This window comes from Uloborus diversus, chromosome 7 (genome assembly GCF_026930045.1).
Source record: "Uloborus diversus isolate 005 chromosome 7, Udiv.v.3.1, whole genome shotgun sequence".
Lineage (NCBI taxonomy): Eukaryota > Metazoa > Arthropoda > Arachnida > Araneae > Uloboridae > Uloborus > Uloborus diversus.
This window is the reverse complement of record NC_072737.1, coordinates 102948139-102973709: the sequence shown is the minus strand read 5'-3', so window position 1 is coordinate 102973709 and position 25571 is coordinate 102948139. Positions and strand designations below refer to the sequence as shown.

The 25571-nt window shown below is 36.1% G+C and overlaps 1 protein-coding gene across 1 annotated transcript in view; it reads left to right on the top strand.

Annotated features, from left to right (window-relative positions):
- Positions 1–6362: 6362 nt before the first annotated feature.
- LOC129226054 (uncharacterized) overlaps positions 6363–25571 on the top strand; it is a 49580-nt gene continuing 30371 nt past the window's right edge. Inside the window, exon 1 of the mRNA XM_054860635.1 lies at positions 6363–6565. Within this exon, the coding sequence (XP_054716610.1) occupies positions 6487–6565 (79 nt within the window). The 5' untranslated portion in view covers positions 6363–6486. The remainder of the gene's footprint in view (positions 6566–25571) is intronic.

Sequence of the window (25571 nt, the reverse complement as noted above, 5' to 3'; positions counted from 1 at the left end):
CGTTTTGATATAGGTACAGGTGGATCTATTGCGCATAATATGTTTAGATTATCATACCAATACTCGCCTTTTTTTCCAGTGAAATAAATTTATTGATTCCAATCCTTCTTGCCATGCATTTGACCTTTACTTGCAAATTGTCAACTTCTACTATTTCTTCGGGATACCATGTTTTCCCAACCTTTAATGCTACAAAATTACCAGATATCAATAAGAGTTGACCGTCTTTCTAAAACTGACGGGGTTTTTGATTTTTTATGTTTTCTTTGTTTTAGTCTACGTCATCCTCAAATTATGTTTTAGATTCTGAATGCTCGCTATATAATACATTATGTTCATCACTATTTAAGATATTATGTTATAAATAGTTGCATTTTTAAAATAAATCACAGATGAAAAATTAGTATGGTTGAAAAATATGAATATTAGTACGACTATTTTAACCTATGATGCACATTACACAATACGTTCATCTGTACCTATATCGATTTACTGTGTTTCTGATGCTTTTTATAAAGCTTTTTTTATAAAACGCATTAGAAACATATTATTTTAGGTGTCACTACTGTAATTGTATATTAAAGTTTAAAACAAACCGTGCAAAAAGCCATTCGAATTAGAAAAGTCTTTATTTAAATAACTCCATAACATACTAATTTCGAATGATTATATTTTCGAAAGTAATAGGAGTGACACCGTTTTTTTTAGTTCATATGTTAGACGAACATGTTGGTTATCAAACTTAATTAGTTTCAGATCCCTGCTATGACGGCGAGAGTAGTAGTTAGGTTTTAAACATTTGCATTTTTGTGAAATTTATCACATAAAAGTTCCAATATCTTCTAGCGCCCTTATAGTGACACCAATTTTATTACATATTTTTGATGTATACAAGTGTAACTAGGAATTTATGTAAAAACGTTGGTGTCATCATGAAGGCGCTTTGAGAAAATTGGCATTGAATGTAGTAAAAAAAATTCATTTTCGGTCATTTTTAAACGGAGTTCGTGGCCGTCGCCCTCGTAGTGACACCGATTTGACAGCTGTAATAGTATCTAAGAAGACCATATAATAGTATAGAATTTAAGAATCCAAATCATTATAGGGGTGCCTAAACTTATCTTGCGGCTAGGTTCGAGTAGATTAGAATGCTACTTTGCGACATTTCTACGTCACAACTGATCACGTGAGCGAGAATCTCGGTCTCGCAAGCTGACGAGCTTGGAATGACCGCCCAGCATTCTGAGTTCCTTTCTTTGTAAAAGTTCACTGATTCAAGGCGTGCGCAGGGCTTCAGAAAAGGGGGTACCACTGTACCAGGAGGTTGCAATTATGCTTGGAAAGGCTCCCAAACTTGATCGCTTAAGGAAAATTTTCAAACATTGTGAGTAAAAAAGCATTTTTAAAGCGTATGAGGTAAGAAATTAATGAACCTAAAAATGTAAAATTTTAGCCACTTTCGTATTAACTTTGATTTTTATGTGCTAATGGGGGTACCATGGCGCCCCTGGTGACTCCCTTGCGCACGCCTATGGCTATGAACAGGCGACATCACTACGCTACACTCCAGGTTCCCCTTACCAATCACTATATGTGGTTTAATGGGTTGTATAGCAAATTACAACCGGCGTTCTGTACTCATTCATTCATTCTTCATTGTGTCTTCATTCGTAGCACTCTGAAGACGGCTACGTTTCCTGATCCAGACCAGGAGTTGGGCAACTCCTGATCCTCAGAGGTATTGATTTAGAAAAGGAACTAGGAGGACTTCGTGGCCACATTGCAGGTTAAACGTGTCCCAGTTATCACAAACGTACACGGTTCTTCGACGGGTTGATGTCCAAATCTCTATAGTTACGAGTCTAACGCCTCAACGAATAAGCCACCAGGACCACTAGGGTACATCTTCACGCATGTAATCGCATGTGACTGAAACTACATTTTATTAATTCTCCGAAATCTGACGACTTTCATTCGCCATACCGACAATGCAGAAAATTTCCGCAGCTTTTGTAATTACTTTTGCTTTCAGTTTTTTCATACTATCATTACTTTTTAGCGAGGGAAATGCAAATTAGATGAGCCACTTGAAAATCTGCAGGAGGGACACACACACACTTTTTTTCCTCTTTTTTTACTCAAACGAGTGGATTACAGAGCGGAAATTGTACTTATGATTTTAGAGAGAGAGAAAGTAAGAAAAAGTGTTTGGGGGGAAAGTAAGATTAGTGAATCACGTTTTCAGAGTCAAAATCCCAGCAGTGTAAAATTAGAACATCCTGCTCATTTTCCTTAAGTAGTCTTCTCAGTCTAATTCCGCAATTCATGAAAAATATTCATAAAAGCAGCTTTGACTTTTAGATTAATGCTAGTGTTTTGGAAATTATTACTTCCGGGTATGACGCAAAACATATTTTTAGAGTTCTTTTCAAATGGATTATGATTTAAAGACCTATTTTTTTTAAAGAATCAGGCAGTTGAGGACATTTGACATTTTTGATTATTTTGAAATTTTTAGTTTATGTTCGGAATGTAAAATTATTAGACACAAGTGTGTCTTTCGTTAAAAAATAAAATAAATAAATAATTAAAAAAAATCTTTGCTTTGTGAGGTCAAAGATGAATTTCGTTTTTTCTAGTACACTCCAATTTGTCAAACAAAACCTTTTGCGCTTTACAGTGAATAATTGGCACTGAAAATTATTTTGTGTTTTTTCATCAACAAAAACTGTTAAGATATAAAAACTTATGGTTCACTCTTGGCGCAAAAGCCAAAAGTCATTAAAAAATACTTTTTTTTTTTTTCTTGTAACTTTGATCGTTGAAATCTTATTGCGCTAACAGTGAACCACAAAGGTACATAATTTAGTAAATACATTCTCAAAAGCAATACCGAAAAAGGATCAGATATGTAAGGTTGACCCATGGTGCACTGAAATACATTGGCCTCCGAAAGTTAGAGAACAACCGGGTTTTTGCTTCTAACTTTTGCTCCTTCTTTCATGGAGGAAATGTTCTTTAAACAGTTATTTATTGGATGCGTCACAGAATTTTTTAAAAGTTTAATGCAAAAAAAAAAAAAAAAAAAATAAATAAATAAAATAAAATAATAATAATAATAAAAAGCAGTCTTTGCAGAAAAATTCATTCAAGGAGGAAGCATCGACTATTCCTGCTGTCAATTTAGTTGTTGGACACCGAAATGGAAAGCGAAAACAGGACACTTCTTCCAGCTCATGTAACGACCTTGGAGGAAGACTTAAATCAGCAAGCTGTCAGCCAATATAGACTCAAAGATGTTCTATTAGATTCAGGTCTGGAGATTGAGCTGGTCAGTGCATTCACCCAAACCGTGGCCCTGAAGATTGTCCTGAAAGGGAGCTGACGTGCATTATCATCCATCAAAACGAAATCATTGCAAATAACACCTGCATATGGGTGGACATGGACATAGTGAAAGGATCTCATCCCGATATCTTACACGAAAGTTCTTCCAGGGCACACACGAGGGTTAATCGCGACCACCAAGACAGATCCCCACCAGGCCCGTCCTTTCGATTTTTTTCCAGAGGTATACACTTTGTGTAAATGGCCCAAAGAACAGCAAAAACCACTCCAACTTTTATGGAAACACATTAATTTCCCAAATCAAGGGGGGGGGGGGCAATTGAACCCTTGACTCCCCTACAGGGACGTGCACGGGGGGGGGGGGGTAGAAAGGACACCCGTTGGCCCGGGCCCGAATATGAAGGGGGCCCAATATTTTCAAAACTAGGCGCGAAATATAGAAGCATGTATGAATATAGAAGCAAGTATAGAAGTATGCATGGAGAGGAGCCTGGAAAAGTCATTTGCGACGGGCCCCAAAATTTCTGTGCACGCCCCTGCTCCAAGGCCGTATCCAGAAATTTTTTTCGGGAGGGGCCCGGATTATCACATTGCCCTAACACGCACACACAGTATATATAGACACAACAAACGCATAAAAATGTTAACATAGAAGACTTTTTGTCTCGATTTTTAATGATTCTACGGTTTCGACGTTGTTATTTTAATTTCTTATTATTTTTCTTATTCACCTTGTAGTGGTAAGGATAACAGGAGAGTGTCCCTTTAAGTCGGATGTAGAACATCCATAATTTCAGGGGGTCCGGGGGTTTTTCCCCCCGAGAAATTTTCGAAAAAAAAAATCTGTATTTTGAGGCCTTATATTAGGTAATTGAGACTACAAAAATATGAAAAAAAACTAGGCAAAAAAAGGCTTTTAAAAGTTATACATTCTTTTGCAAATCAAGACCAAACAAAATAAAAATTGCTTGCTCGATAAATCATGGAACTTAATGGACAGAGAGGAAAAACGAGAGAGGAGAAAAGAGAAGCACTTCGTCATCTGCTCATATCGGCTTTTAGTGAAGTTTGTTTTTGATCACTCCCCCTATCCCCATTTTTTTTTCATTTAATGCCCTACAGTATGAAAATTGTACAAATTCGTTTAAAAGAAATGGTGTAGACATTCAGAAAATAAGAACGGAAGAGTATTATGGCCATTTGGACAATTCATACTTTATTTTCTTGATAAGATACAAAATTGAAGAACTTTTCAAGGAATTTCAAAAACTTAAATAATTTTCAAAGACTCTCGAACAGGTGAAATTATTTGAAGCTCTTTATTTACACTTTTCAAAAGTTTGATTGCACAGTCTTACAAATTGATTATAACTTTGTAAGACACACCAGTTTTAAGTTAAAAATAAATGCAACGAAATATTTCTCGAAACAAACTTTTTTTTTTCAATCACAAGTAGTGCAGAAAATGAAAGAGAGTAGAGTAAGTGTTTTTTTTTCCCCTCATACTAAAGGTATTAACAGTATGCAGTAGAAGTAAGAAAAAAAAAACAAGCAATAACAAAAGAACTTCCATGATACTGAATTCGGCATTAAATAAATGCAAGACAAGAAACATATCAGTCACAAAAATGATCTTGAAAATTATGCTACAAAAACGCGAAAATCGTGATTTTTGCATTTTTTACTCAGGATTACTCAAGGAGCTGAATTTGGCACATCTTGGTAACAAGATACTCGCCTAATCGGAAACTAGGGGCCCAGCCTTTGGGGAGTCCTCGGCTCGAAATCAGTACAGTGTAAGTTTTATAAGAGTTTTAGGGGGAAGAGGGCAGGGTCGTGCATAGAGGGGAGAAGGAACACCTGTTGGCACGGGCCCGAGCTTAAATGGGGCCCAATATTTTTAAACCTAGGGTTGAAAATATGGGTAAACAATATGGAGGGGGCCCAAAAAAAGCATTTGTGACAGCTCCAAAATTTCTGTGCACGCCCCTGGAGGAGGAAGTGCACAGAAGTCAGTTTGGTAGACTTGAAAAGTCTACCGAACTGACAAAGGGCTGCTTTAACCCTGGACTGCCCTGAATTAAATTGGGAAAGAGAGCAGGAAGTCCTAATTTTCAGGTCTAAATTTCAAGTGTGCCTTGCAGCTAATGAGAACTAGAACTGCTTTTTCTGTATTTCTGCAAAATATTATATAAGTTTTGAATAGTAGCAAAATTAAGAATTAAAAAAAACTTTGTTATTTTCCTTTTCTGACGTTAGGAATTAAAAAAAAAAATGTTTTACGGTATAAAACATTTCGGGTTTCGGGGGGGGGGGCCGGGCCCGTCAGGCCCCCCCTCTGGATACGGCCCTGCCCTGCTCCCCTAAATGACGGGCTTGAACCTTATACTCAATCCTTGATTCCACCACCTTTATAACCGTGTCCTTCAACAGTGTTCAATTGATTGTATCTGGTGTGCCTATACCCTCAGATCAGTAGATGCTCTGAATCGCTCTCCAGTGCGATTTGGACTAGTGCATCAGCGCTTAATCCACACTAGCGTTTACGGATATGGTTCTTGCTTGCTTAGAATTTTTCTATCACCCAGTAAAACTTTCCCGTCTTGTTCAAACTCGCCCTGCATCATTTCTTCATTTCGTAGGAATATCTATAGATACTGGAGTGACTGAATGGAATGTAAAGAGCGTTTAACCAAACCGTAGTGGGTACAAGATTTTCAAAGAATATCTATTAATTCTACAAACCCTGTCAACTTGTCATGTAGATAAATGCTATTGAGGAAGCTAAGTTTCATGCCTCAAAGTACTGCTTTTGATTTCGATCTCGAGGTTCTTAATATGTACTTGGCTCATGGTGCACCACTGAAAACAAATTTCTTTTAAAAACAGTGAATCAAATTCCAACGATTCTTGTTCCTACTTCTCGAGTAAATCGCATTGACCTTGTCTTTACTTTCGATCATTCCCGCTATTCAGTGAAAGTCGTCTGTCTCAACCCCAAGCAGGATAAAACGTTCCATTTCACCTGGCTTTCCCACTCGTAACCTACTTTGACGTTTGGATAGCAAGAGAGAGAGAGTTTTTGGAGGAACAAGTTTTTGTTATTGTGCGAAGTCACCTCGTCACACGAAAACAGCCATGGAATATTGGAGATTTCGATTTTTTCTGATAGCCACATCCTTAGCCCTGGCAGCAGCACAAATGGGCATGTTTTGCGGTAAGTCAAATTTTTTATTATAGTATCAGTTTTTATGAGAATTCTCCGACCTATCGTTTTGGTCTGTTGGTACTAAGTTTCCTAAATGTCAAATAATTTCCTGTTTGATTTTTTTCTCGTTAATTTCAATTTGTCCCCATTAGTTTAGATGTCTTTGAAAAGTAATTAGTCCCTTGCAGGTCTTTAACTTTTGGCACCGTCTCAGTCACTTACGACACATGTTGGATTCCAGTAAGATTCTAGTTCAGTTTTTTCTTTAAAAGTTAATTTCATTGCCTTTTACATCAACACGTCAAGGTCCCACACATCAATTACGGGAGCCCCTTTCTAGGTCATGTTATGGGTACCTTCCATTTTTTCCGAAGCATAAAATTAGGCATGCGAAGTACGTATTTATCTCATTTTTTTTTTCATTCCGGGCCATATTGCTGTGCTAATCCCTAGCACCTACATGCGAAGATTATACTGCACATTATTTTTTTGATAATACTCGGTTTGAAGTTAAATTGTCAAGTTATATCAGATCAACAAAGTTTCTTTTCCTTCTATTGTGACTGATTTGTCTTATTTTGACAATCAAGCATTTCTTAACTTATTTTTTCTTTTCGCCCCATTTACTTATAAGCAGGGGCGCCCCAATGAGAAGTCACGGGTGCTCACTGTGACCCCCCCCCCAAAAAAAAATTCCTCATTCGGGCAAATTTTGTCTGACGTTTCGGAAAATTTGGAGATATAATTGCAATATTGCAATTTTTAACTGCCCGAATGTCTCTTTTCATTCGATGTACCAACACTTGCATACTCATATTTTATCATACGGAAAATTTTGGAGTTCCATTTAGCAAATTAAGAATTTCTGTCATCCCAAAAATTTAAGTTTGAGGGGCCCCAGCTTATAAAATTCTTCCTCTTTATCATCAATGTTTCAGTCCCATATCATTCCACTGTCTCTGAAGTTTCGTTTCAGAAAGATTCCACTTCAAATACATTTCTTTTGTGATTTGCTTTTTTAATTGTTTCTTACATTTTTTAATTATTTCAATATCTTCTAGAACAATATCTCTTTCGTTTAATGCTGAAGTTACTAATTTTTACATTGCATGTTGTTGTTGATGTTGTATTTCATGAAGAAATCTAATGTCATTTGCATTCAGATAATTTTGACTGTATCTATTGCTGTCTCTTCAGAACAAAGCATCTACCAAGTGTCCAAATTATACATTGCCACTGCTAGGCAGACGAAGACAGGCCGTGAAGTTAGTTCAGCGTAAGACAGATTATTGTAATTTAGGTACTTTTAATATCGTCAGCGGTATTCATATTTTATGGTATTTAGTCCAAGAGTCTCTGTCTTCCTGTTGATACTAAGTTGAGTAATATGATATTCAGTTATTGTATTGTTGGAAAGTTTAGACTTTGCAAAGGTGTTAGCATCCACCAGAAAAGTAGGTACTGTCGTAGTAGGTTTACCTGATCCAGATTAATCCTTTAAGTTAATTTTAAATCCACTGAAGCAGGGATCCTGATCCACTGTCGGATGCAACTTTTGCACTTGCCGTAAAGTTGTAATCTCCGGAATTAGTTTTAATCTTTACGGATAGCTTATAGGGCGAACTTTGAGCCACTGAAAGTACGAATGGTATGGGCATAAAAATGTACAGGTTGCGTACCTGCCCATTTACTTCTATTTGAAAATCTGCATGAGAGATTTTTTAAAACTGTCTCATGCTTTAAAACTATATAATAATAAGAAATAACTGTTTAAGAATAATGCCGCGTTAATATTATTTTTCTGTTCTTATACTTCTCTTTATATTTTCTATACTTTCTTTCCGAGTCTACTTTGGTCGTTTTATATCACATATATTCAAATTTTCATCAGATAAACACCAACACCAATTGTTTTAGCACCTCAATAAAATTGAGTACGTACTTTGATCGGTGAAGTGGTATTGGAATATTGATTTTACAATGGAAATAATCACAAACGTTAGCAATTCTGTCGCTATCTATTCTACATGAAGTCATTATTATAAAAGAAAAGAAAGCTGCTTCAATCATGCATGCCTCTTTCAAAAAAAAGTGAATATTTTTGTACATTTCTATTGTGTGGGATAGCTGACATCAGACTCGGATCTATAAATTTTGGTGCCCCTGCGAAAAATCAGCAGGGTTCCTAACTGCCTACTAGATTTCTATGTCACTAGGGGCCGCGTGCCCTTTCAATGGCAGGCCACCTCCCCTACCCCCCCCCCCCCCCGCACTGCGGGGTCTTCATGTACCGGGCCCGGCTGTCATCCTTGATGAAGCACTGAAATAAAAACTTCTCCGTCATTCAAATTAAGTGATGTTTACATACCTTCGTCTGTGTATCTTTTATACCTCATTTGTCCGTTAAATCAAGTTCCTACCTGATTCCCTTCGATTACTGATTAGTATGAAACTACCATCACACTTGCAGGATAAGTATTTCACTGCTTAGAGGCCGCCCGTAAATGAAACAGAAATTTTCAATTTGCCAAATCGAACTCCAAATTTTGTCGAATGATAAAATACGAGCATGCACACATAAGTACACCTAATGAAAAGGGACATTCGGGCATTTGAAAATTGCAATATTTCAATTATGTCTCCGAATTTGCCGAATACTCAGCTAAAAGTAACCGAATAAGGACATTTTTGGAAGGGTGATATCCCTTGACCTCCCATCGGAGCGCCCCTGGGAGTTTTTGAAATTGCGGCAGTGTGTTTGTGACATTGGGAGTGAAAGCGTAACAAAAAGGGTGAATTTTTTAAAAAATAGAGTGACATGTGCCAAGGGGCAAGGAGAAGCGTGACACTTTGTGACAAAAGTTGGGAGGGGGGAGTCAAAAATGTGGGGGGAAAAGTACGACGTTCTTTATGGACAGCACCTTAACTCTCATTTCAAACTTTAAAACCATTTTCGAGGCCCAAACTTTAATCCATATTCTCCACAATGTTGAAGAGCATTTCAAATATCATTTCACACGTGCAAGCATTTTTGTCAAGCGATTGGAACTGAGGGAGTTTGAATAATGTTTGAAAGTACAGTCGATAAGAGTCGTGCAGTTTTAAAGGAAAACTTAGAGATGAAATTGGAGGTAGTAGAAAAGAACACAACATTTTTTTTATTTTTCACTGTTAAATTACCAACAAGATTCCTTCTTCTTGCTATAAACATTCACTGAAACTCAGGCAGCAAGAACTTCTCGTTTGCTTTTGATCACAAGTGTAGGAAAGTGACCGTCGAGCTCTATTCAATTTTTTATAAAAACGTGTACTGAGGGAGCACAAATTACTTTTCTTCGAATTAATGTTTGGAATCTTACAATTAACGCTTAAATATATTTTCTTTTGAAAATATAAGAAATAACTATTGCATTCAAATTTTCATCAGTTCTATGGATGTAATTTGCGTCAACTCCTGAAATCACTGCGGAATTTTTATCTGTCCAAATTTACTTCTATTTTTCTTTTTATACATCTGCTTCTAAATCCTTCTGAAGTTTCTAATGCCTTCCGGCCTGTAAAACATTTATTGTGCACAAAAGTTCAAAAGCACAAGTAATCTTGACCAGCCTCTTCTCAACCTCATATGATTTATGTACAATAGATTTGTTTCCAACGTAGAATTTTAGGGGGGGGGGACTGCCGATGCTTTAGCGAAAGACGGCAAGTGCATCGTTGAAAAATAATAACTCCTTAAGTTAAATTTCTTAAGGATTACTTAACAAACAAAATTTTTTTTTAAATCTCCAGACTTGAAAGCTTCCTCCGGTACAAGAGTGGGAGTGGTCGCCCTGGATGCCTCCGGATGAGATTTTGCGAACTACCATTCCTAGTTTTGTTACTGGCCATTTGAAAGTCTTTTAGAAATGCACTGGGTCTCAAGGCCTACTCAACCTGCACAAAATGTAGTATCGAGCAGGTCTCGACTCGACTGATCATATTCTAACCTATCAAGGACCTTTTACTTCCTTTTACAAAAAAGGAAGTATTGTATTCGCGAAAAAAATTTCACTCAAAAATCGACCTCAATTTCCATTTTGCTCACCCCTGAATGAATGATTTTTTTTTTTCTGACCCGACCACACGTGCATATATACCTAAAAACGTATAGACCCCCGAAATACCCATTTTGACCATTCCCGAGTTTTTTTCGTGACGTTTGTGCGTATGTGCGTATGTATGTCGCATAACTCAAGAACGGTATGTCCTAGAAAGTTGAATTTGGTGCGTAGACACCTAGTGGGGTCTAGTTGTGCACCTCCCCTTTTGGTTGCGTTCGGGTGTTTCTAAAGGGGTCTTTTGCACCTTTTTGTGGGGAAATCATTGTTAATTTCGATGCAAAATCAAGTGGTGTTATAATTTGGCCGACACTTGGCGATATATCGCCAATATTTTGGTCGCCAATTTTGGTCGCCAAAATTTGGCAATTTTTTTTTAAAATCTGGTTTCAATTTTGCCACTGTTGGTGATATTTAGAGAGTTAACTATTGAATCACATTAAAGTTGCAATAATGGAGAACTAACATTAAATTGCTGTAAAAGGAAGTCATGTGATGCACACATCAACTCGTGTTTGTGTCCTTTCCTTGTTATAAACTTTTTGAGGACTTTTGGGCTCATGGATTTGATCTAGTCACTAGACCCGGCAGGATTAGTCAAAACATCACAACAAAGCAACCAAATACAAAGAAATCAGTGGTGTTCCCATAGGGTATATACTCCATGTACGCCGTACACTCTCAAAAACATTTTTTATGACATATTATGTATATGATCGCATACACGTATTGTGCATAACTAATTACTGGGAGAACTCTCAGAAAAATTGATGTAAACATCACTGAAAGAGACAAAAAATGCTTCATATTGTTAGCCAATTCAATCTTTATAAGGTCCAGACAATGTCAAATCTGGCCAAAATTGCTCAGTAATTTAACTGACAGTTCTTATTAAGTCATTTAATCCGCTGAAGTTCAGTGATTTTCCAAATCAGCATAGCAGTTGACCTCGTTAACACAGGTACTATACAGGGTGATTAAAAAAAAAAAAAAAAAATGGGTTAAGGCTACCGATTTGAAAACGTTGGACCTATTGGTGGAACTTGATTAAAATAGCTGGTTGCAAAGTTCCAATTTTCTACTACTAGATGTCTCTGCGTACTATCTATCGTATGTGTTCCAAGCAATCTCATTAGTAGATACTTTTACTGACCTTTTTCTTTAACTCTAAGTGCTAGACGATGTATTTTTTAAATTTGTGTAGTTAGCAATACTAAATACATTGATTAATGCAAGTAAATATGTGTGCAAAGGATTAGTTCATACAGGTTGTATCGTGATCTGCGTGGAAAATTATTCTGCACCTCAGAGCCACTAGCGTATGTTCAAAAATTGCGATTTTCAGCTTATTAGCGCTTGTATGTATGTAGAACCCCATTTGGCATCGAGTCATAACAATGTAACGCTATGAAAGAAATTTCCTCCTAATTATTTACTAGTGTTAAAAGAGTGCAAGTCGCATCTTTTGTAGGCACCAGGCAAACGTTTTCCCTCTCTCCTGTAAAGTAGCGATTGTGTGATTTAAACGTCACACAGTGAAGTATTTGACTGAAAATCCTGGCCAAAACTAGTTTGAAATTTTCACCCTTCTGAAGGCGACATCCTTGTGTGCGTTTGTGCGCTGTATGGCGAAGCTGTCCCACTTATAGACATGAAACTTGGTATACAAGTTGTCTGAAATGTCTAATGTTACAATTTGAAACTCGATTTTTAAAATTTGAATTAGAAAATGGAAATATTTAATATTTTATTCACGGTTTAGACTTTTGCATGTTTCCGACCGTAAAAACGATCCTAGTAAACGTAGAAAAAAACCTAATGCATCACTAGATAGGAAAAATAATTTTCTTCAAGATTATGGTTTGTTTGAAGTTCTAACGTAATTAACCGAATTTCTAAGAATTTACAAAGGGAGGTCACTTTTTCGACTTTTTTCAATTATTCAATCCATGTAAACTAAAATTATTGCATCCAATATTCTAATAATGTTATGGCTCTGAAACTTTTTAAGGAAATAATATAAACACCTTACCTTCATTTACAGCGAAAACGGTGAAGTTATGTTCTTTCACTGATTTATAATGAATTTTTTTTCAATGAGTTGAAATAAAAATTTTCAATAATTTTCACTCGATCCGAAATGAGTGCCACGGTTGGCTCTTTGCCAATAATGCTTAGACAATTGATAAGTAAACATGTTCGATGCGAATTGCTGTTTTCCTTTGAAGATATGTAATTAAGTGCACTTGTTCGAGGGGGGGAAAGAGCAAAAAGCGGTTAAAAAATCCTAGTATTCTGTACAAAACACTAATTTGAAACCAAAAAAATAATCAATTTTATTCTTTTCGTTTGGTTTCAATTACTAAAACCCTGAGTTAATCATGCACAAAAAGAATTAAAGACATGGATTTCGGGGTTACAAAGAACCTTTTTTCTATTGGAAAATAAATAAATAAATAAATAAATGAACTAGGATATCATAATTGTAAAAACACTCGAAAATGGATATTCAAAAGCTCTTTGTTTTTGAATTGTATATATTGTGCTCGTACCTTGGGTCGATCCTTAGTTTTACATCGTGTGATGTGTTCCGCTAAAAATTGTACGAACAAATTTGGAACTAAAATTTTATATAACTTTAATTTCACAATGAGCAGGTAAAATGTCTTAAATATGGATAGCTCGCTAGCGTAGGAACGTTAGGAAACAATTACAATTGTCTCCTAACGCTAGCAAGTGTGGAGGGGGGGGGGGGTATTTCCCCCCTTTTGCTACGTATAAGGGGGAAAGACCCCCTCCCCCGGCACAGTATTTGCAGCAATGAGCTGAAAAAATATAAATATTTATTTATTTTATCTAAAATCTATCTCAATTTTAAGGAAGAGCAAATTTTCTTAGCGAGATCACAAAATAATTTAATTTATTAACTCATTAACGTACATGAGAAAATTAACATAACTGAACGCAAACACATGTTTTAGGGGTGCAGTTAATCTCTTTAGCGATGCATAAAGGTAAGCGTTTTCGAAATTAATTGGATGATTCTCATTCCATAACTTACATCTTTACACACTGATGAAGCGGTTTCTCATAACCATGAAACTCGTGTCTGAAATTTTATTGTTGCTTGTGCGCTCAAATATGTCGATCTTTTCATTCAGTAGTACTTATGATAACTTTTTTGCAAATTTATTAAATCTTTGTAGGTAAATTCAGTTTAAAATCATGACTTGTCACAAAAAGATCAGATTATGCACTTTAAAAAAAAAAAAAATCATTTAAAAAAAGGGCAGTTGTAGGCGGAAGATTTTTTTGCTGAAATTAGCACTAGAGACTTTGCCAAATACGATGCAACTTTCAAAACAGCCCGACCAAGCCCGACACCCATTTAAAAAGCTTTCTCTAGTTATAAATTAAGGCGAAAAGCCTTTAAAAATCTCACGTACCAAGATTTCTTTATTTTTTCCACTAAAAGAAAATAAAAATATTTACTTTGATTTATAATTAGCACTAAGCCCTGACATTTATTTATACCGTAAAATTGGTTTGGTTCAATTCCATTCATTTAGAAAGCAACAAAAAAATCTACATTGAAACGTAATAATTAAGCTGAAACGTAACAAAAAAGCGAAAATTCTTATAGAAATCTCATCTTTCACTGAGGCTATGAGCAATTGTATGTGACTCAAGTTTCCAAAACAGGTGCCGATCGATGCACCAGTTAGTCAACTATCATGGAATAAATTTTCATAAAAATCGGGTAAATTTTTAATTTTGGACTTTTGGCCAGGATTTTCAGTCAAATACTCCACTGTGCGTCAGTCTGATTCTGAGGAACAGAATTTACAAGTTATCAATGCCTTTTGCATATTTTAAGGTCGCTTATTTGTTTTTCGAGGTAAAGATCGGTAGATGATATTTTAATCGCCATTCTGTTTCCATTTAGTCGACCTGTGGCCGATGGCGACCGCTAATTTCTCGCTTTGTTCAGCCCAGCTTTTTAAGTACGGTTAATGGGGTCTCTACCTGGCTTTGTGAAGTCAGGGGTGCCCACCTAGGGATGGGGTCATGGCGCAGACTAGGCTATTGAAAATTTTAAGCGGGAGAGGGGGCTTGAGGAGTATTTTTCACTTTGAAGGGGGCGTTCGTGATATTTAGATAGGGAGGGGGTGCACCCTTGCTCTGGGGGGGGGGCAAACCTGGTGAAATTAATGTAATTACATAAAAGTGGGAGGAGTTTTTTTTTTTGTGCTTTTTTTGGCAAAATTTAAATTGAGAAAAAAGTTCCCTCCACCTATAAAAAATCCGAAATGAAGGGCCTCTATACCTCTTTACTACACCTCTGATCAGATGTCATAAGCACTTCCGATTTAGCTACTCGGCTGGGCCGGCTCTTTTAGTTTTGCAGCCCTACGCGATATTGACAAGTGCCGCCCCTTTGTCTTATTAATAAAAAAAAACACTTTAAATCATCTAACATATTCTCACTTATTGCAGCAATTTCAGTTTTAGGATCAAATTTGAGTTTTTATTATTTTCTTCTTTTTTTTTTTGCCTCTTTACATTTTGCCATCGTGAAATTTGCAGCACCTAAAATCTTCCGGCCCTAGGTGGTGGCAAAGGAAGGCTGCCTACCCCAGGAGCCGGGCCTAGTACTCGGATTTCGAATTCCAACCCTAAGATTTCGCGAAACCACAGAATATTTCTGCTCTTAATTAGGCATTTCAAGGGATGTAAAGAATGCGACAAAATCGCCTGTATTTCAAAAGATGAACGACCTCTTTACGCACGCGCAGTATTTCTCTTTTCTTCCCGTTCGAATCGAAGCTTCCTCCATGCTCAATCATCTGGGCGACACGCGTCGCTCAACAACCCGCTGCCCCACCTTGCGGGAACACTACCTCTCTAATTTTGGACACAGCAAAAGCCATACAAACGTAACGACGTTCGCCGCTAATCCGGTTCGTTATATCCGGGATGTCAAGCTTCAAGGACGCTCTGGGAATTAACGAAACACGAAGGAATTACGAGAGCAAACGTTGCGGGAAATTTTAAAGTTTTGTCCACCAGAAGACCCTTTTGATTTTCTGCCTGTCGCTTTATGACTACGATAAAAAAATAAATAAATGAATAAATAAAATGAGAAAAAGCTATGTGAAAGTTTTCTCAGTTTTAATTTTTAACTACACAAAAGTTGAAATGGCATAAAACAGTGTAAAAAAGGCTAAGAGAAATTCAATAAATCTCTTTTACCTTTCATGCCAAATCTTCCACAACTTACTTTCTCATATCGTACGGTTCTGACGAGATGAAGCTTGACCTTCAGAATGTTGACTTCTCCTTTGAGAGTTCAAGGGAAAAGATGAAGCATTATTAACCCTGAAATAAGTTGGGCTACCTTCGCAATGGTGTTGCGAAAGTATTTGAAAATAAATTCATAACAATAACTCCTGCCCTGTCTGTTATAACCACTGATGAAGCATCAGGAATGTTTAGGAATGTCATTGGATTTATAGGTATGATTTCCAATTTCCTCTCGTATCACTATTATCCATCACCAGGTTTTGTGTCGTATAATGCAACCCTTGGACAAGAAGTAGAGAAAAATGATGAAGAAGATAGTGTTATTCATAGGAGTAAATGGGCCCTCGTGTTACATTTTCTGCCATTGCAGGATCAAAAATGTACTGAACCAAAACTTTAATATAAATTCACATTCTAAGCATTGATTAAGCACTATTACAGAAGAAATAAGTTTTTTTTTTTGAGTAATCACGATTGCTTATTGTTCTCACTTGACTGTTTTTGACGTTCCTTTGATTTTTCCCACCGCCACCCTCCGCACCATCACCGTCGACGGGCTCCTCACGATGCTGCACCTCTAGCGAAAGCCGTCTCCAGGTTGCATCCATGTCCTACACATACGCGCATACATACACAACTACACACACACACATACACCTACACACACAAACACATACACGCATACAAACACATATACACACGCATACATACAGACACCCACACATACACACAACTACCCACACATTCATGTCTGCACACAGACACAAACACATATGCCTACACACACATACACCCCCCCCCCCACAGACACAAACACACATGCCTACACACATACACATAACCCGTACACACAAACACATACCCCCACACACAAACACACACGCCTACATACACACACTCGTGATTGCGAAAAACATAATTTGAATTCAAGATGTCAAAATTCAAATTATTATTATTTTTTTTTAAGTGGAGTTAATCGATTTGGCAACTGAGGCATCTATATGCCTCCCCTCTTGTCATATTTACTGGATCTTGTCTGACTCCGTCAGACAACCTGAGGATAAGAAACAACAACAACAAATCGCAATAGGGAAGTTTTCGATTTTTCAATTTTATTTTTATATGATAGAGTAGCATGTATGAACATCATAGATGAAAAAAAATTTGTGATACGATAAGTAGTTTTTTTTAAATTAATTTTTAAACTTTAAGCTTTTCTGACGTCAAATGGCATAGGAAGTGACGTCATGCCCTCTTCCGATAGGGGAGAAGCCGAAGGTCACGCATTCGACTTCGAAGACGAAACGTAAAAGGCTTATCTCCTCGCATTTAACTCCTCGCGTTTCTGGAACATTAAACCTCTCATCCTCTCGGAAATATTCGAATAAAATCATTGATGTTACACGAGGAAGATTACTTAGATTGTACTTTAACGAATCCGGTCTCCATAGTGTGTTCAAAAGGATTATTGAATTTCTAAAAAATAAAAATATCAGCGCGCTCAAAATGTTCCTAGCGAAAACAAGGGATCTTCGGCGGAAGGCTGCTCATTCGCGCCCTGTGACGTAGGCTCGTGACGTTTCAGAAGCGCGCACTTTTGCGCGTGGATTTTAAAAAAATCATTGAAAATCAACCACGGTGTTTTAAAATTCGGCGATGGTGAATTTTTTAGTTTTGAGGGTCAATTAACAATATCCAATAGCCAAAATATGAACATTTAATAGGTTGCAACTTCCCTATTATGAAAGCAATTCGGATAATTATACTTAGTTCTATCAATATCTTTGGTTCTACTGTAGCATGTGGTTAACAAGAGCGGCGAATTCCGAATCGGAGCGATCCGACCGGAACCGCTTGCAGTTCCTGACGATTGATGAGCGATAGCCAGCAGGAAGCGATAGCCCCTAGACTGAACAAATTATTTATTATTACACAGAAACCTTTTGATTTTATAATTTTCATTAAAATGACGCATTAATATTTGTTGTATAACTTCGGTGAATAAATGGATATTTTTTTGCAATGTGAAACATTTTCGGACACATACACTGCCATTCATTTCTTGTTTTTTCGGTTTTTGTCATCTTGGTTTCCACTGCAAAAAGCGCGAGAAAACGTCTAACACCAACATTTCCCTTTCCCTGTTGCTAGTATTGAATGAAAAACGTGCTTTTTCAAATATCACTAAAACTTATCTGTGCAGATTCTGCCGTTTGTCCAGTTGATACAGAAACAGTATCTACCTGTTTAGTATCAAGACGAGCGAAGATTCCTTGGGGCTCTACACCAACAATAGAAAATTTATAAGGGAGTTTTCCAACATTACAAAATAACCCTTACTTAAATTTATAGTGCTTAAATTGAAAGAAATGAAGCGCTAATCTGGGCGCATCAGTCGCACTTTGTCTGACACTTTATTATAGGAAACGTTTAGGCATTGCGTCAGGCGCGTGAGACTGGTACAATGCATTAGTCGCAAGCTTCGTATTTTTGTGTAGGATGTTCTAACTTTGTTCTTCTGGAAGAACTTTTGCCCAGGTTTGTTTGACCAGGACTACAATGCAAAAGTTTTGCCTCACTTACATATGCAGACCGACCAACGCTTCCGTCTTTTGCAGAAACTTTCCGCATTTCAACCCAATTTTCCGCGCGTAAGATAAAATATTCCGCATATTTCTCTCTCCCTTTAAATCACATGTATTACTCAAATCCGGCTGTTGCAACATTCAAAATGGTCTATTTTCACTTCGAAACGATGACGTCATGGCGGGGGTGAGCTTTTCTTTGATTTAGTGAGCTTTGCACCAAATTTTCCTTCGTTTTTCAAAAGTGCTGCATCAGACAATTAATTTCTTCCTTTTTGTGGAATTGTGCACCATAAAGCCCCTTGCTAATAATACCCTTTTATTCTTTTTTCGTTAAACTACAGATTTAATTTTATTATTTCAAAATAATATCTTGTAAAATCTTCTACATTTTTATCTATTTTTTCTGCAAATTTTCTGTGTTTTTAGAAAGAGAGGTTGACTGGTATGCATACCTCACACCGGCGAGGAAAGGGATACAATTCAAAGTGATTCAAAGTGATTTAAAATCTAAATTTAATACACTTTCTTGCCACTATACTTGCATAAAGTTAGTTTACACAACTGCTGCGTGGTGGCGTAAAAACGATATAATCAATAGTGACAAATTATTAAAAATTTCCTAATTTAGAAGCGAAACTTTTAAACACAGAGCACGCTAATCTAGACGACAAAAACTAACCAGAAAACATAACATCATATTTTTTCGCTCATTGTAATATTTGAGACTGAATTGCTGAAAACTACTATTGCGAAAAAGAACTTGATTTTTCTATCTTGCTGTTTTTTTATTTGTGTCACTTTCCTTGTCGGGGTGCGATATGACATATTTATATTACATATAGTACAGAATGCGTACAGACAACACATGGAAAAATTTACAGCATAAAAAAATGAATGTCATCCGGTGCGAGGGTGGGAGTCGAACCCACAGCCTCCAACTTGTCGAGAATTTCCTCAGATCACTAGGCCCCTGACGCCCGTTTTAATCTAAGTGTTACATTTTCCTTTGCACATTTGACACTTGACCTGTCATCTTTTACGATGTGAATCATACTCCACTAGAAGAACTATTTTCATTCGTGTTCAAGTTTATCACATTATCCTTATTGGAATAAGAAAATTCGACATCAAGTAATTGCATTAACTAAAGAGGTCATTTAACTCACATAAGGCATGCTTCACAAGTTTTAGTTTCTAGAACTAGATTTAAGCCTGTGTAAGTAAACTAATCCTTTAAGGTAGCTTGAGTCTGAGCCTTTTCATGTGATCAGTACCAATAAACTAGTTCTATGTGGTCATGATAGTGAGATCAATTAATAAATTATTTTTTAGATTTTTTTTTTGTAAACTTTTTTTAGGAAAATTTCTTAGGACAAGAAATTTTGTCCAAAATAAGTTAAGAAGTATTTTACAAACTATTCCCCACAAAGGGAAAATTTTTCTCTTCCAATACCATTTTTCTTTACCCAAAACGTGTTCGAGTCAAACTCGATTATAAGGAGCCCCAATTTTAGCAATTCCACCGTATCTTCCGCCATATTTGCTTTACGAGCTTTCTCGATAAAGCAGGAAGGTGCCATACTACATATCATATCAGTTTTCACTGAAGCTTCTGGGTTAGTCCAGAAACATGAACTGGTATTGATTAGGAAGGTGTTTGAATTTTTCAGAAAGGTTCCAGGCTAGTTTAAGGAAGATTACTAAACTTAGCGAGGAGCTTTCCTGTTTTTTTCCAAAATACGCTACATGCAGAAATTGGGCATATTAGCTGCTCATTATTTTCCAGGAACATTTCTGAATCGTTTTTACAGTGAGCAATCGATTAAAACGAGCAAATATCGCGGTCCCTTCGTGCTCTTTATAAGCAAGTTCGACTGTATTTGAAATTTTAACTTATTTAGTTCAGTAGCAGTTGCAGTGAATATTATTGTGTGAGTCATTGTGTAACTTTCTACGACTTTCAAAATAGCTTTCAGACGGTCCCTCCAGGATGGGATCGTTTCCGAAATTTTAAAAGTATTTTTTTTCTATAAGAGAATGCTTAAAAACATAGGATTTAACCATTTTTTAAATAATTTGACAAAGTTTAATATTTTTTAACTGTTATTTTAATCGGTACGCAGATTGAAATTCATTTTTTTTATTGCTTCTGCACATGACATCACATGTGATTTCCGAAAAAAAAAATCGATTTTGAGATTTTGAGAAATTTAGAGAACCCTTGTGTTCCTCTCTCTAAATCCGTAATTGTTTTTTTAAATAGACGAGTTATTGAGAAAACTAGAAGAAATTTACTAAACTCAAATGCACTGCTTATAACTGAAATTTAGTTTTTCCTTCTTGATTTTCTCATAACCACGTTTTCAAGGTTTTATTTACGCCAATAGCTCTAGCGAAAAAAGTATTAACTTTGAAGATTTGAAACTTTGCAAACATGGTAATTGAGCAAATTACTGTGATATAAACCCCGAAAGGTTAATGTACATGCAATATGCGGTTTTGAAATAATGACCAATTAAAATTAAAGGACAGAAAGCACGTTTTTGGGGGAAATTTTCAAACATATACCCGTAAAACCTGTTTTTAGTTAATTCTTTTCAAATCGGAGGGTCATATCACCCTCTGGTATCTCACAAAAGATAGGCACCAAAAAGTTTTTAAAATTATCAAAAAATGAAAGCACTTTAAGGAAATAAGGAAGGTTGCCATTTTTTTTTGGAAAGTTTAGAGCTCAAATCGATTAAAGAATTTTAAGTGGCGGAAAGCTAACCGGCATGGCTTAAAGTTACCCTAAATGACCCTATACTCCTTTAGATTTCTTGAAAGCTTAAAGTCTTCGCATCCCATATTTGTTCCTTTACTTGTCCTTGAGGTGATGATTTTTGGACACTTGTTTGCTCACGTTTCGTTACCTCAAGGAAGAATTTCGAATTATTGTCCGTCTCCAGTAAATATATATATTTGCTTTCAGGACGGCGAAGGTCGTCTGCTGCTCAAGCACGCGAACAGAATTGTTCTAACGCCTATCGAGCGTATTTGCACGTCTTACGTAAACGTTGCGTGCGATGCATTATTACGTACACAGCAAGAGTAAAACAATTACAAATTTGTAAATGAGTGAACATCGCACTATTCATGTTACTTGCGTCTCTTCAAAAAGGATATGATCAATGTTATCCATTTTACCTTTAGTTGCCTAACGAGCTGGAATATACCGTGAATGCTAATGATGGACATAACGACCTTTCAAAATTGAACAAGTGTTACTGAGGATATATTGTCCCATTTACCCATCGCGTTGTAACTCTACATGTTTTTCCCGTTTTCCTTCATTTTTTAAGCACTTTTATTGCACTTGGCCAGATTGTTACGGAGTAATCTGAGGCCTGGTTTTAATTACATTTCAGCAACTAGATCACTTAGAGACTTCTGGATTTCACTAAATGATTTGCTTGATATTAAGGTACAACTCAACGCTGAAAAATTAAAATTCTGAAATAAAATAATTATTAGGATGGAAAACGGCAAATTTCATGTAATTTCCCCATTAAATGTTTAAATATAAAACCTCATTGTTAAAAATTTTGTTGCCTTGCAACTGTACACAATGAAACTTTTGAATCAAGGCTTCTCTGGAACAAGCATGAAATGCTCTCATCTATGAAAATAATCGATAATGGGGCTAAGTAGGGCTCCGACGCATCAGCTTACGATCAGCCTTTTTGGATCGGAGCGCGTGTTTGAGTGGTTGTCTTTCCTGGCGAGTTATCGCGTTGGCGATTGTTCACTGTAAGCAATTATTAGTGGCACGTGAATTATTTATAAAATAAAATATTATTTTCTGAAAATTTGGCGAAATCCGAACTTTGCTGTGGTAACCCAAGCAGTGCAACAATGAAAAATCCGATCCAAAATGGCTAAACTTAAGCCAATGCGTCGGCCTATTATATAGCGGCTCTAGGGCAAAGTAAAGAGACATATTAAGATCTTTACCACGATTGTCTTGTATGTTTTGAAACATAAATTAGTTGGGAAGCCTTTAATATTTAAATGGTTTTAATTAAATTAAGTACACAAATGAATTCTATAGAAGGACAAGGATTCATTTTTAGTGCCAACTGCGTGATAGTAACATTATTCTATTTATGAAATGTATTTAAACTAAAATGAATAAAATAACAGAATTTTTAAAAAAATACTAAGCACTTTTCGTAATGCACTCAAAAGGACAAAATAACTTTTCTGAGTCAGAAAGGATATTTTAAGTATTCCTGTAGTTTTCAATTATTCCAAGAAAACGACCCCGCAAACGAAGAAAAGTGCGACTCAAGTCATTTCAAACGAAACTTTCCCTGAAAAATATGCATGTTTCAACACTCAAATTTATGATTGAAAGCTAGATAATGATAAGAAATTCTCTTCATGACTTGAGCCGCACTTTTCTTCGCTTGCGGTGTCATTTTTTTGGAATACTTAAAATGTCCTTTCTGACTCAGAAAAGTAATTTTGTCCTTTTGAGTGCATTATGAAAAGTGCTTAGTATTTTTTTAAAAAAATTCTGTTATCTTTCTTATTTCTTTTTTAAATTCAATGTTTAGTAAAACTATGCTGAAATAAAAGATTACACCACGCGGAGATATAACCGGAGCCTCCGTCTGCTTTATGACAGAAGTTTCGCTTCATATGCAGGAGATCGCGAGTTCGATTCCCACCGGTGCCCCAGGTGTTGTTTCTCCTCTTTGTACTGTAAATTTTAGACGCATCAGAAAATAGTGACATATCATTAATTTTTCATAATTTAAAAGAAATATTCTCGAACTTTAAGAATGCATAATTGAGACAACAAAAACTAACCAGAAAAAAAAAGTCAACTCGACAGGCAAGTAACAATGTGCAAATGCTGTTACTCGAAACTTGTAGAGGCATTATATTTAATGTTTTTGCACGTATTGTTATATTTGAGACTTAATCGTTTGAAACTACTATTGCGCAAAACCCTGATTTTCTCCGAAGGTGATTTTTTGAGTTATGTCCCTTTCCTTGCCGAGGTGCGATATGATTAACAACGGTTGCATTAAGTTTTATAGAGATTCATCTTCAGATGTTTAATTGAGGCGGAATTCGTTATTCCGAGGAACTACTCAGAATATAGGGGAGAGTGTTGTACCTTGGGACACTGTTAATTTCTAAGAATCTATTTTTAGCAGCCATGTTTTCGGTAATCTCTAATAGAAACCTTCACCACTAAATGGTGCCGTAGTAAAAATCAGCATCAAATGAGTAAAATTGACGATTTTGTGAGAGAAAGAGAATTTTATGACTCAAAAGTAAATATTTTCTATTCATTTCATTTCATTACATTTTATTTTCTGTCATTGTATTTGTAAAACTAATTAACTGAATTTTATTTTGATATAAAAGAGAAGTACTTTAAGTATTTTGATTATGAGAAAACACTGATAAAGCATCTAGATTGACCACTATTTTTGTTTTTCTTAAACCACGTGGGTTGTACCTTGGGAGAGCCAAACATATTGTACCTTAGGACACGTTCAAAGGTAAAACATATGCATGGTTCTTAATAATTCAGATATTTTTAGGAACATGGAACACTGTTCTAATCTTATGCAGTCTTTTAAACACAGTAAATGTTAGATAATAATTCATTATTCAGGACTTAATTCACTACCACGAAAAAATTTTTTTTTTTTTTTTGGTTTTTACTGCAAAATTGGTTCAAGTGTATGGCTGTTTCCTGAATCACGAAGATTTTCCTATAGTACAACAGGATGTGTCCCAAGGAACAATAGGATGTTGTACCTTGGGACAGCTTGGAACTCTTACTTTAAACGGCTGGCAATATTTTATTTTCAAGCTGTCTGAATTAAAAAAAAATATGCTGCACAGATGTGTTGGGGTATTTTAGTGTGACTTTTAGATTTTAAATTTTATTCAAATAATTGACTTAAAAAAAATTAAAATATGAAAAGTGTCCCAAGGTACAACACTCTCCTCTAATCTATCTTACCACCACGCCCTGTGTTAATAAATATCAGTGGTTCGAGCAGCGTTCAGCAAAAACAAACAAAACTGTTCGAGAGACGCCAACTCGGAAACAAGTAGTAATATACTAGATCTAAGTTCACGTTGATTATGTCGCAATAAATGAAGTGAATGCAGGAACAGAATTACAGTAAAACCTGTAAAGTTGACCACCTGTCTATGTTGACCGCTTCTGTTAGGAACGGAATTAGTCCTATCTCATATAATAAAGGAAAACCTCTGTAACTTGACCACCTCTCTATCTTAACCACCTGTCTATCTTGACCACTAATGTTCGCCAAATTTGGTTAGAAGTATTGTAAAAGACCCTTTGTAAGTTGACCGCTTGGTTTATTTATTTTTTTTTTAACTTTCTTCAGCAAATAATTTTATTTTATTATTTATTTTTTTTTATTCTTATTATTATTTTTCATAGCTTTCTAAGAATGTTTTCAATGCTTTGATGACGGAACAGCATTTTACTAACTGAACAGCAGCATAAAGCTTAACGCTGCTCTTTATTCTCCAAACTTGTTTTTCATTTGTTGTTCTATTTGAGATAGCTTTTTGTACTCTGTTCAATGAAAATAGGTGTCAGTAGTAAAGTTCAAAGTCTTTTCTTTCAGTTGCAATTGTTGTGACAACACAGGAACTGCGCTAAAAAAAGAAGGCCCGGATCTATATGATTCCCCTGCAACAAAATATGTAAGGCCCATACCTACAGGCCAGCAGTGTCTCTTAGTAAAGTGAAGAAGTCTTAGTACTAGTTTTTTTTCTGTTTTTTCTTCAATTTCTAGGGCCGTTAGCCCCTTAAAGGACGCAGGCCTCTCGCACTGCGGGTACGCAGATCTGGGCCTGCTAATGAGGAATGAGTAAAGTTACATGTTTCTGGTGCAAGGGATTAAGAGATGGGATATTTTGATTTTGCCTTTATGAACTGGGATAGTCGAGCTTGTTGCTCTTTGTGCTATAAGTTTTACATAA